Genomic DNA, 12,472 nt, shown 5'->3' with positions numbered 1-12,472 from the left:
GTAAACATTGTTTTAAAAAGAACAATAATGTAAAGAGATATATAGATTAAGAAAAAATAAGAAAAAAAAAAAAGACTGGCGTCCAGGCTTTTGCATTCTGGGGCTCTTAGGGAATGGGTGTTCTGAAGAGAATTTCAACTGGGGAGAGCCCTGGAGAACGGTCCCACTCTCTGGGCGTTTCTCTGGCAAGGTAGAAATAGCAGAGCTTCGCCCGGGAGGAGGGTAGGGCTGATTCCAACGCCGCTTTGACACTTCTTTCTTTGTGACCAATCGATTTCCCGCACTGCTCTTTTGCATCTGCGTCCTGTGCAGACCGGCCCCAGCTGCGCGGGTGCGCACTTAGCACCGGCTAGTGCGTGCGTGCGTGTGCGCGCGTGTCTAATTGACTTTCCGTCTACCTTTTTATGACTACATGTGTTTCCAACAAAAGGTCTTATTAGGACAATCTGGTTTCACTAATTTCGAGGTTGGGAATGTGGAAAGCAGGCGCTTTTTTTTTTTTTTTTAAGAGTTTGCAGAAGTACGATTAAGAACTGACAGCAGGATGCACCGTCCTCCCAGGAATAAATCTACCTGTTTTTATGACCCATTCCTCTTTCCTCTTGCTGACTATCTCCTACCACCTTCCCCCTTCACACTCCGCAGTCCTCCATCAGCCCCTGGATTTCTAACAGTGCTCAAAAACGTTTCTTTAAATATTAAGGTGCTAGAAACCAGTCGCCTGAGAAATTTACTGGGCTGGGAGAATAAGTAAAAGAAATCGTTTCACAGCGAGGAAAATGGAATGAATATTAAACAAGGAGAAGCAAAATTTCAATGGGGACCACAGGAGACCAGCAAGCCAGGAGCCTGTTCTTTGCACAATACTTAACTCCTCTTTGCTCAATTCATGCCAGGTTGTACTTTGAAATTTTATAATAATGATGAGCTAACACTGCAGGTGTAAACTGATTCCATTTTATTAATTTCAGCCAAAAGGAATTTTTGGGAAGGATCTGTCTCCTCTATATCTGGAAAAGTCAATGGCATCTTATAAATGTGTCTCAATGTTCCAACAGAGGTGATCAATTCCTGTTCTGTAACAGACTCTGTCCCTCCTGGGCTTGGAGTTCTAAAGAATCTCCTTTGGGCTTGACTTCCAAATAGTTCATAACAGCCTCCTCAACAGTTCCTCACAGAGGCCCAAGAACTTCGGAAAATAGTTCTCCTGGACACTACTACCCCAACTTTCCAAAGTCTCCTATTCTCATCCCAGAAGTAGGGTAGGAGGATGAAGAAATATCACTTTTAAAGTGTCTCTTAGAAGAATAGACCAGGGCTTTCTAAGGAAATCAAGACCTGGTTTGTGGTGTGTGTGTGTGTGTCCATGCACATTTGCCTTTCCCAGTCCCAGATGGAGGTCACTTTGTCACTGTCACCACATTGTATTCTTCTACCATCATTCCTCTCACATTCTCCCCCTAAATGGGCTCCAAGCCTTAGTTTCCTTTGGGGGGGTCCACTTCCTACTAGGAATGACTACTCCTTATAACTCAAGAGTCTCCAACTTCACCTGCTGCTACTGACCTTTTGCCTTTTGTTGGATTCCACATGCTCCGTGCTCCCTGGGCTGTGCCAGACCCAGGTCACAGGGGAACCATCGTAGGCCACCTCTCTGACATGGTATGTCACCTCATCCTCAACTTAGGGGCATTTTTCAGCCCCAATCTTACTCCTTACCAGGCTCAGTGACCACTAACCTGAGCCTCCTTCTCCAGGCTGCCATTCACCAAACAACAGGAACAATCAGCATCCCTCCAGCTCTGCCTTAGTTGGGACCATCCCTTCTGGCTTGGGCCTGGGATTGCTATAGCTTCTGACCTTGGGCCTGTTTTCACATTCTTCTGCGGCCTTTTGGGGCAAAGTGGCACTGACTAGATACTCTGGTCCCACCCTGGTCTTCCATACAGTAGTTTCTTCATAACCCTAAATAGTAAATGCTCTTTGTGACTTCCACCTTTGGCTCTTTGAATACTGATATCTTGTGACTAATAATCACCAGTAGAAACAGGCATGGCAAAATGTGCAGAATTAATGAAGCTAGATGATAGGGGCATGGAGATTCAGTATACTCTTCTCCCTAGTCTTGGTATGTGTAAGCTCTCCCTAGTATCACAATAAATTGATCATATTAATTTGTTGTATTTTCTTGGAGCTAAGTGTCTATGCAAACACCAATACCCTCCACAGCCTATGTAGTCTCTGTACCATGCTTAGCATTTACCCAGATTTGGGGAAGCTGGGTCTGTATTTCTTAGAGTGAGAGTCTTTCATAGCGGCAGATGAGACCAGGTTCCTCAAGTCAGACCACTCAGCATCACTCCAGTGCTAGGACAGATCAGTCCCAGTTCCCTTATGGCTAAAAAACACAGACAGGGCCCAGGCCTGGACCAAGGAAGCAGGGAGGAAGACTGGACCTCTGTCCCAGAGAGAGGCTCTCCTGTTTTAGCCAAGCTGGCTGAGCTCCCACCCCTTTGCCCAGGTCCTTCTTCCAGTTGTTTCTAGGTGCAGTTTGTTTTTTCTATCTATTTTTTGAGGGTCTGGTGATTTAAAAAAACAAACAACAGAGTGCCACAGATTCCAAACTTGAACAAAGTAATAGTCCGCAAATAACGACATAGAACGTGGGCAGCCATATTTCAGAACTTCCAGCCACGTTCAGATTCTTGCAGTCTCAAGGAGAAAGTATATAGCCCATGTTACCTGGGATGAATCTGGTGACAAGTCTGTTACAGATTTGGGAGACACTGGATCCTGTTTTACAGCTGCCTAGGTTAATAAGCAAGGTGAGATTTCCTTGCAGGTCACATCAGCTGGCGACGGGAAACTGCATGGACTTTTCTGAAGGTCTTGGGGGCCAGTAGTGAGTGACACCCGGCTGGGCATTGGGAGCCCAAGCGGCCCACGCCTCTCTCTTGTGTGGGATTTTGCCCTATAGAAGCTCGAATTTCATCCTTAAAGACACTCCCTTAGCTCTGGCGGAGTCTTCCTGAGTTATTCAGACCTTTGATTCTGTCGGGGGTCTCCAACCAGTTGCAGGTGGAGGCAACAGCGGGAAGCCCATAGTAGCTCGGGCAGCTCGCGCCTGGAGCACCAGCACGCTGATCCTGCACTTCCAGGCTTCGGTCCCAGGCACAGCGCCCTGCCAAAGCAGGGTGGGTCTGGCTCCCTGAGAGTGGTGCCCTCTGCACCTCTGTCTGCTCTATTCCCAAACTGCGATCCGGGAGAAGTCCTCCCGACGGCTCAGCATCTTTAACCCTCTACTTTAACAAACTGGGCTGGCGCCCTGAATTTGCACCCTTTTCCCAGCCCAGTAGTCCCGCTTTCGGGAAGGTCTTTCAGCCTTGCTCACCCGGGAGAAAGTGGCAGCCCAGCAGCGAAGGTCCGCGTCGGGAGGAGTTCCTGACCCTGACCGCAGGACCTCGGCGCTTCCCTCCAGAGTCTGCCCGGGGTACGAGCTCGGCAGAGTCCTCCTCTCTCACCCTTTCCCCCTGTCCGAGATCGGCCCTTTCTCCTGCCTCTGCCACCGCCTCTCCACGTCCCGCCCCAACTTTCTTTCCCCGGCCGCTGAAGGTCTCCAGCAGCCCCGCTCGGACCTCCGCCCAGGGTCTGCGACACACCCCCCCGCGGGCTGACGCCCCTAACTCACTGTCCTGCTGCGGGGTGTCGCTGCCGCTGGTGAGTCCCGGCGACTCCAGTAGACTCCGGCCCGCCTCGCCCACACTCTCGTCCGCCTGCGCCGCCACCATGTCCCCGGCTTCCTCCAGGTCTAGCAGGTGACTGACGGAGAAGTTCTTTTTCGCCTGCAGGGTGTCGAGGTTGCCGGGGCTGTCCAAGCGGCCGCCCAGCGCCGGTTGCCGCTCCAGAACGTGCCCGTAGCTGGAGGTCATGGTCTCCCCCTCCGATCCCACCCACCCCCCTCTTCCCGCTCGAATCAACACCAAACGCTGTGGGCGCGAGGGGGGGAGAGGAGCAGAGTGGGGAAGAGAGAGGGGGGAGTGGAAAGAGAGAGGGAGAGAGAGAAGGGGATGGACAAAAAAAAAAAAAAAAGTGGAAGGGGGGGGACCCCCTTCTGCAGAGCACAGAGTTTTGCACCAGCAGCCTTCCTTAGCCTAGGGTGCTTTCCTGAGGCCAAGTTCGGCTCAGTCCAAAGAGATAATCCACACCAAAAAATAAAATTAAAAAATCACCCTAAGTTCAAATCAGGAGGAAAAAATCCCTTCCAGCTCTCCAAAAGCGTCCACACGCACACACTAAAAATAATAATAAGGGGGAGAGAGGAAAGGGGAGGCCAGCAGGGCGGGGGAGTTAGGCAAACAGAAGAAGAGAGTAGAAGGGGTGGGAGAGAAGAATCAAAGTGGTTTTTTAAGGTTAAAAAAGTTATTCCCAGGCAAGAGTTCAAGCACCAACAGAAGAAGGCTTGTTCCAGCTTTAAAACATCTTCAAGAAAAGTGTTCCCCCTCTCTGCACTCCTGTGGATTCTCAGGAGTGACTAAAGTTTCAGGAGGAGAGGGTGATGTCTTGCAGATGTATTGGAGAGCAGGATTCTCACTTTACTTTTCCTAAGGAGTTAAAAAAAAAAAAAAAAAGGGCTTCAAGAGTCCGATGGAGGGTGGTGGTGGGTTTCCCCCCTTTCCCTTCTCTCGCTCCCCCTCTTCTCGCTGAGCTCCTTTTTCCTTCTCAGTTGGATCAAGAAGCTCTCTGGCACTTCAAAAGGCACAAACTGGCATGCAGAGGAGGCTTTGTAGGGAATACAAGAAAATTGGAGACCCCTGGGAGGGCAGATCTCGACTTAATAGGAGCCTGTAATTACGTGGCAAAGCCTTTGTGCCGTGCCTGACGTTTTACAGACCCCCTTTCTCCATCACAATCTCCTTCTTCCTCCTTTCCCTCGAACCAAAAAACAGTCTGATTAAGAAAACCCCCTTTGCCAACATCTGAGCCAGAGAGAGGGAGGGAGTGAGAGAGGGAGGAGGGAGAGAAAAGGGAGGGAAGAGAAAGCGAGAGAGAGCCCCTTTGGATTTTTAAAGTAAAGGTCTAATTATCATTTCCCTGCTATAGTATCTAGCGGAGAAAAGACAAACTGAAACCCACAGTCACTTCAAACGGGCTGATTATTTTGCTTCGGCATTAACTCCTCCAGATTTGTTTAAGATCCGTTGGAAAATCTCATTTGCATGTTTTGATAACAGCTGCAGGGAAACTTGTTGGAAAAAATCCACAACTATCTCAATCAAATTTTCTTTTCCCTTTGCCTCTTCTTTTTTTTAATGTTTCCTGCTGTACTAACGGTTTTGGGGGCTGGGGCTGGGGGGGGGGAGCGTCTGAGAGAGAACCAGGGAGAAAGCAAGCATATTAAGGTTATATTTGGCTCCGTAGAGACAGCCTATTAAATAACGTAATAAAATAACAGGAGTGATAATAATGGGAGGCTCTCCCACGCCTCTTTCGTGGACTGAGGCAGATTGGGGGAGATTTAGAAGGCACCGAATCGAGTCCAGGCTCAGGGCTCTGCTAAGGTTCCCCTGGCCAGGGCAGTAAGATAATTTATCTAGCTGCAGGAAAAAAATTCAAGGTGTATATCGTAATTGCTCCCCTCTCCTCTCACCCTGGCCAATTTCACAGCCTCTTTGGTGCAGCCAGGTCGCTTCCCTGTGACCATGCTAAGCCAAAATGGTCTTGCAGCCCGGATGCCCAGGAAGCTGGGGGCACTCGCAGAGGGAGCGGCAGGGTGAGATTTCTCAGCAGTTCAGGGTCCAGACTCGGTGCCCTAAGGGTGTGTGGTGGGGGTGGGGGAGGAGGAAGGACTGGGAGGGTGGAGGAACACCCCCATCAATCCCACCAATACACACACACACACACACACACTCCCTTGTCTATGGATAATGCTCTGTCGTCAGTGTGTTGAGCCTTAATTTGACAGAGGACAGAAAGGTGCTGAACGATTTTTTTCATGACCTGTTGGAATTTGGTAACAACTTTAATAGTCTCATTAGAAATGAGTTACTATATGACGAGTAAGCAATATATTAAGTGCTTATTTGTGGAGTTTTATGTTCTTTACACACACGCACACACACAAACAGTCCCTTGATTACTAGATATTTTCCCCCTTTTCTTTTCTTTCCTTTCCTTTTCTTTCTTTTTTTTCTTCTCTCTCCTATAACGGCAAGACTCGATTGGAGAGAAAGAAGGGTCCGAGTGAGTGTGAATGGTTTCTGGGCTCCAAACGGCCATAGTTAGCCCAGAACTTCCAGCCCTGATCTGGGAAAAGAACATTTGATGCCATCAAAGGGCTGCAGATTGAAACCAGATGTGCTCGCTTCGGTTCTTTCCATGCATTTAATTAAGGAGCCGGGTTGGAGGAGACTTTTTCATCATTAGTCCACCCACTCCTCCCTCCTCTTCCATCCCCTCTCCCTTGCTCCCTCCCCGCCCGCTCGCACCCCCGACCGCGAGCCCGGAGCCCGGCCAGCGCCCTGCGCAGTGCCGCACCCTAGCTGCGTCTCCCCAGCGGTCCCGGCTCGGAGCAGTAAACATCTTGCAGGCGTCTGGGCCGGTGCGAGAGCGTGCACGCTAGCGGGATGCTGGTGGGAGGCCGACGCGCAACCGGTGGGCCCCGCTCCCTGTGTGAGCATTGGTAATGGGGTGTCTTCGGCGGGGATTTCCAACACCGCTGCTTCCGGGAGGCAAAGCTGAGCGCCTCACGTGTCCGCGCCACCGGCTCCACCGACGCGACTTAATCGTGCAAAGAGGTTTCTTCCTGCGTCTGGCTGGATGCGCTAAGGTGAAAAGGACCTGGACCTACGGGCAGTTTCTCCCCTCTTCTCCGCGCCGCGCCAGGCTCTGCTGGGCTTGTTCCCGAGCAGGATCAGCCTCCCGAATCTCTCCAAGAGAGCAGGCCCAAGCATTCCCCTTTCTCCTACTTCATTTACACAGTTACAACTTAACCTTTCTTTTCTTCCCTGACACTGGCCGAACTGCCCCTTGTGACTAAGGTCTGAGTAAGAAATCAAGGGCTTCTGACATCCGGGACAAGTGGCTTTTCCTGGAGATGCAGCCATCTCACTGGGGTGGAAATCGCCCTTCGGAGGTAACTGCCTTCTAAGGTTGTGCACTCAGCCTTGTTGGGGACTGACTGAGGGGGTAACCACTGGGAGGAGAGGTCAGAGACGGGTAGTTGGAAATATTATTGGAAATCGCCACTTATAAGCAGCCATGTTCTCCAGAGATAGCCGCTCTTTTCTCATCCATTTGTCATTCCTATGAAAATATCAGCCGGTCATACCAATACCAAGTAGGATTCTAACGGTTAAACCAAAACAACAGACACACTGCCTAGCACTTACGATCAAATGTGTGTGTGTTTTTGTATATGTGTGTGTGTGTGTGTGTGTGTGTGTGTATGCATTCATGTAATATTAAGGGAATTTCTGTGCACAATATTTTTCAATATGCGTTCCAGGCTGAGAGCTCAAACACCAGGTGCGGGTGCCCAATATGTCCAGCACAAGCAACAAAGCTCCTGCTGCAGCTCCAGGAGCATGAGGTCCAGGGGCCAGCTGCAGGACTCAGAACACAGGGTGGACTTGGAGGACTTCGGGGTGGTGGTAGCAGAAGCTGGAACTCAGAGACAGAGACCCAAGGAACCCATGGGGATGCTGGCTGGTGTAAGGACAGGGTTTCAAAGCAGGCTCAGGGTAGCTTCTTGACATTCAGCGGAGATAGCCCCTTTCCCCCCAAACCTACCAGAGCTCAAAAATGCTCACAGGGCTCTTCCCTTAGGAAGGTAGCTCTTTCCTAGGGTGTTAGGTAGGTCTTAGCTGCAGGAGTCAAGCCCGAGAGCCATTCAGTCTGACACCTACCCACCCCACCCCCTGCTCTGGACTTTACCTCTGGAAGTCAGGGCAAGTGGTGGGCTGAAGAGACTCTCAGAGAGACCCCAAAGAAGCAAAAATTCAGACGTAGGCATCGCAGAATTTGTGTGTGTTTAGTTCTTTGTGTCTTTTCCTTTCTTTTTCTATTAACAATTACTAGTGGCTTGGATTCACAATGATTATGTTTACACACAACATTTGTAATTTGTTAAGATTTTGGATTGTAATTAAAAACCATTGGGCTATTCCTGCAGGGAAATTCAACAATGGGCAGAGAGCACATTCCCTGGTAAAGGGTGGTAAAGGGCCAAAGGCAGTTTCTGCGAGCAGCTGGCCAGGCCTGAGAAGGTTTCTCTGGACCTTGGGAGTCAGTGCAAGGCTCGCCTCTGGCAGCTCTGGGTCCTTCCAGGGAGCTCCTGCTCAGTGCACCCGAAGTCCTCAAGCCTGGTATCTTTTTGTCATCCAGGTGCCAGGCCTTGCTTACGAGAGGGGCTCCTACAGGGAAAATTGGTGGACCAAAGTTCTCTTGGCTCAGGTCGCAGGAACCAGGAGGGCCAAGCACCTCTAGAATTTGAGAAAGACCATCTGGCAGAAAGATGTCAGGAGAGGAGAAACTGTGGCTGAGAGCACATGTTCATGGGCTCATCTCCCAAGCAGGCACCAGGCCTGGCCTGGGAAGTAGAAGGCCTCAGAGAAAGCCCTGTGGTGGTCTGTTTCGTTCCTTAATCACTAATTTGCTTTCCCCATGTGATTTCCTTTTGCGAAGAGTTGGAAGGAGAGCATTGCTAGTTTGAAATCTCTGCACATGTGTAGGTCTGTCTTTCCATGGAGTCAAAACTTTGCTTTGACGCCAATCCATCAATCAATATTTATTAAAAATTTCAAGCCTTGGATGATGTGACAAACCAGAATCTTTCCTCATGACCTTTCCAGCAGCCAAGAGTTTCTTCCCAACCCTTCTTTTTGCCCTATCCTCTTTAAAATAATGCCTGTCTTTGGATTCTTCCCCAAGTAAGTAAGGGTAAAGTTGGGACTGGCAAAAAAACTTGCCAAGAGATCAGACCAAGGTAGGAAGGAGGTTTGGTTTCCAGCCAGGTACCCTTGGGTGGTCCGATTCATAGTTAGGTTTGGTATTGATTACTGTCCAGGGTTTCCCTGGCACTGGAAGCTGGCAGAACTTTGCCTCATCTGGCTAGCAGAATGTCCCCCATCCTAAGAAGTTTCCCCTGTGAGGTGAAAGCCAGGAGTTGTACTCCCTGACATGTTAATAAGCTGACATGCTAATCACATGTGACAGGTCACAGGTTCTATGACACACAAATACCACCCTCATGCAAATAGCATGTCTGTTCATGGTTGACAATCTAGCATAGATATTCATTAACAAGGAAATTGGGGGAAAGAGTGCAATGCAAGAGGGGTTCTGCAGAGTTCCCAGATTTTAATATTTCTGAAGGATATTTTATGCCAGACTTGAAATACTCCTTTGCCCTTCTGATTTTTATAATCATAAGTGGCATTTCAGGAACATTCCTCCTATGCATGGGTGAATGCTTTCCACCCACCCCTGCTTCCACCCAATAGCCCATTGAATTATTTTGAAATTTTGCAATAATCAAAGGAAGTAGCACTAAAAACACATTTCCAAGTAGTGAGCTGGTAATGGGTCCATTCTGTTACAGAACACATTCAGTTGGGGGTAGTGCAGTTTTACTGAAATTAGCTGCTCCTCAAACACTGGAAACTGACTTTGCAAACATCATTAAACCAGCTTGAGCTAAAGACACCAGTGACCTACACACCGGCAAATGTGCTGAATATGCAGCCCTTATTTTGCTAAGTGTTTCTGCTGTAATTGGCTGTACTGAGCATTCTCTTTTTGAAATTTTGTCCTCTGTTCCTTTATTATTCTGGTCACTACTTCTTGGTCTTCATAGACTATTCCTGTTCTTTGTCTTACTCCTGAAACAGTTCTCAGTAGTTCTGACCAGTTCTATCCTTCATCTTCACTGTCCCTTCCAATAAATAGGTTATTAGATCTCAGACATTTTGGTGGGTTAATGGCCATCTGTTTATCAGTGAATCTAAAATCTAAACTGTAAGTTTTGCCACCTACTCACCGTCACTTTGGGCAAAATTTGTTAGTTACATACCCCTAAGCCTGTTTATACTTCATAAGGTTAATCCTCTCCCTACTATGTATATTTGTATGAATTAATTGAGAATGAAAATCAGCCATTTAAGCCCAGCCTTAGCATATAGTAATCCCTGGGGGAGGGGGAACTAGCTTTTTTCAATATATATATGTAATGAAACAGTTGGTTTTTTAAAAATATTTATTTATTTATGCATACAGAACTGGGATACAAACCAGAGGTGCAGGAGTAGTGAGAGGCCTCACCAGAGACAAAGTGGGGAGCAGGATAGGCAGATCCATGAAGTAGACTGCTGAGGGGAGCAGCAGGCAGATCAGGAGAGGTCCCCATGTGGATCACGCCCCTGGGCCCAGGATCAAACTCACAATGAAGCAGCTGCAGCTGGCTGGCAGTGCTGAGTCCTAACCAGTTGCACCACCAGGGAGGGTCTGGAACTAGCTTTTTTCAGGACATATACATTTATTAAGGAAATTTTGACTCAATATGTTCAAAATTGAACTCACCTAATCTCCCCATGTTCCTCCTCTCTCTCTAGTAGGACACTTAAGCATCACCCCAAACTCCTCTCTCTTTGATACCACCTCCAGCTCAACCAGGTAACCACAAAGTTCTGCCTATTTTATCTAGGTAGCATCAATTCTGCTGTTAAATGGTTAATAAAGTACTTTTCAAGTTGAACTGAAGGATTAAGTAATACTGAAGCAAATGAGTAGGCAATATTACAAATGAGCATGTATCTATGCTATTATAATGTGTTGACATTACATAAATATAATAACAATTAGTGGTCAGGAGGCCATGCCAAAGTTCTCAGAGGAAACAAGAATGTGTAGGCACAGTATTTTCTCTGTCCTGAGGAACTCAGCCTCAGTCCGTAGGCAGATCCAGAGGTAGCACAAATGCCTCCTGGGAGGATAAGAAGGAACTCAAGAAAAAAGAAGAAATGCCTCAGTATAGCTGTTATTCAACACATGTAAATTCCCTCCTTCTGCTCTTTTCTGTATATGTCCTGCTCTTTTCATGTATGCTCAGCCTAGGTTACAGCTTCCTCTGGGATCCACAGAATAATGAGGCTAAATTCTTGCTGTCTTCCTATTACAAAAAAAAAAAAAAAACCCAAAACCCTTTCAAGGATTATGCTCAGTGAAAAAAGTCAGAAGGAAAAAGAAAAATATTAAATGGAACAAAGGGTCAAGATAAAAAAGATAAAGCTTGCAGGCAATATAGATCTGAAACATATATATAACAGGGGAGGGGTGGGGAGAGGGGTCAAAATGGGGGAGGGGGCTGGAGAAGAGCTCAAGGGACTGTGGTGATGGATCAGGGGTACTGTGGTGGTGGGAGATTTATGGGGACCACACCTGAAGGGGAAATCAAAAAGAACAATGATGTAAGAAAATAAAAATATTTAATAATAAAATATTTAAAAATTGAGATATTAAAAAACCAAACGAACGAAAAGAAAAATCCTTTCAGAATGGATATACGCATGTGATTGAGATACTTAACTCTGGGAATGGTTCCAGTCAAGCAGCAGCTCACACAGTACCAGGGAAACCTCTGCTGATTGTTCAGTCTGCTCGAAGGACCCAGCCTGGTAGATTTGGTACCTCACTCAGAGAATAAGAAAAATTGCACGCTCACTGGATTCTAGGGCCTGTGTAAGACATCAGAGCTGAGGTCGCTGCCTGGGTCAGAGGAGTGGTATCTGCCTCTGCAAGCTCCCCAACATTGTAGTCCCAGAGCATTGTTTTCAGGCCAATCCAGAGTATAGTGGAATCACACAAGATAGGTGCAAGTGCTTTTACCGGGGTGAGTTTGGCCAACTGGAAACTCTAAGGGCCTTCAGCTGACTTTAGTGCTTATTTATAGCATACCCAGTGGGTGTGCCACTTTGGATAACCTTGCTTTGCTTGCTGCTCTCATAAATCTAGAGCAAAGCGCAATCTATTCTCCACCTGCTTTCCTGAGTCCTTCCATAAAAATTGAATTGCTAAACAGACCCATCTCTACTCTTCTCCCAGTGTTCCACCTTTCCTGTAATACTAGCTCGTAGGAAAAACACAAAGTTGGTTGCATCTTCTATTATGCGGTTACAATTGTGTATACATACACACACACATGCATATACATACACATATATACATATGTGTGTATATAAAAGTATATATGTATAAAACTGTACTTTATTAAACTGCTTTTGTCATTAAATACAAATGGATCTGTCCTATTTTTCCTATTTCAAGGTTTTTTCACAATAAATATATCTTAATGATAGTTTTGTGTGTGTGTGTGTGTATGTGTGCTTCAGTAGGATCCTGTGAGATTGATAACATGTATGTGAGGAAGTTAGTATAAAAAGCATGGCTGTATATAACCAGTTGCAGTTACCATTGCCTT

At 47.3% G+C, this 12,472-nt stretch overlaps 1 protein-coding gene across 2 annotated transcripts in view; it reads right to left on the bottom strand.

The window, feature by feature from the left end:
- Window positions 1-4,949, bottom strand: part of PRRX1 (paired related homeobox 1) — a 69,327-nt gene extending 64,378 nt beyond the window's left edge. Inside the window, exon 1 of one of the 2 annotated variants that reach the window (XM_004688473.2) lies at window positions 3,689-4,949. In XM_004688473.2, coding sequence (XP_004688530.1) covers window positions 3,689-3,929 — 241 coding nt within the window. In that variant the 5' untranslated portion in view covers window positions 3,930-4,949. The remainder of the gene's footprint in view (window positions 1-3,688) is intronic. The other variant, XM_004688472.2, reaches the window with a different exon arrangement.
- Between the last annotated feature and the right edge of the window lie 7,523 nt (window positions 4,950-12,472).

Source organism: Condylura cristata, unplaced genomic scaffold, assembly GCF_000260355.1.
Source record: "Condylura cristata isolate star-nosed mole 26May11 unplaced genomic scaffold, ConCri1.0 scaffold00024, whole genome shotgun sequence".
NCBI classification, from domain to species: domain Eukaryota; kingdom Metazoa; phylum Chordata; class Mammalia; order Eulipotyphla; family Talpidae; genus Condylura; species Condylura cristata.
Note: the sequence above shows the minus strand (reverse complement) of the source record. Positions and strands in the feature narration are given on the sequence as shown.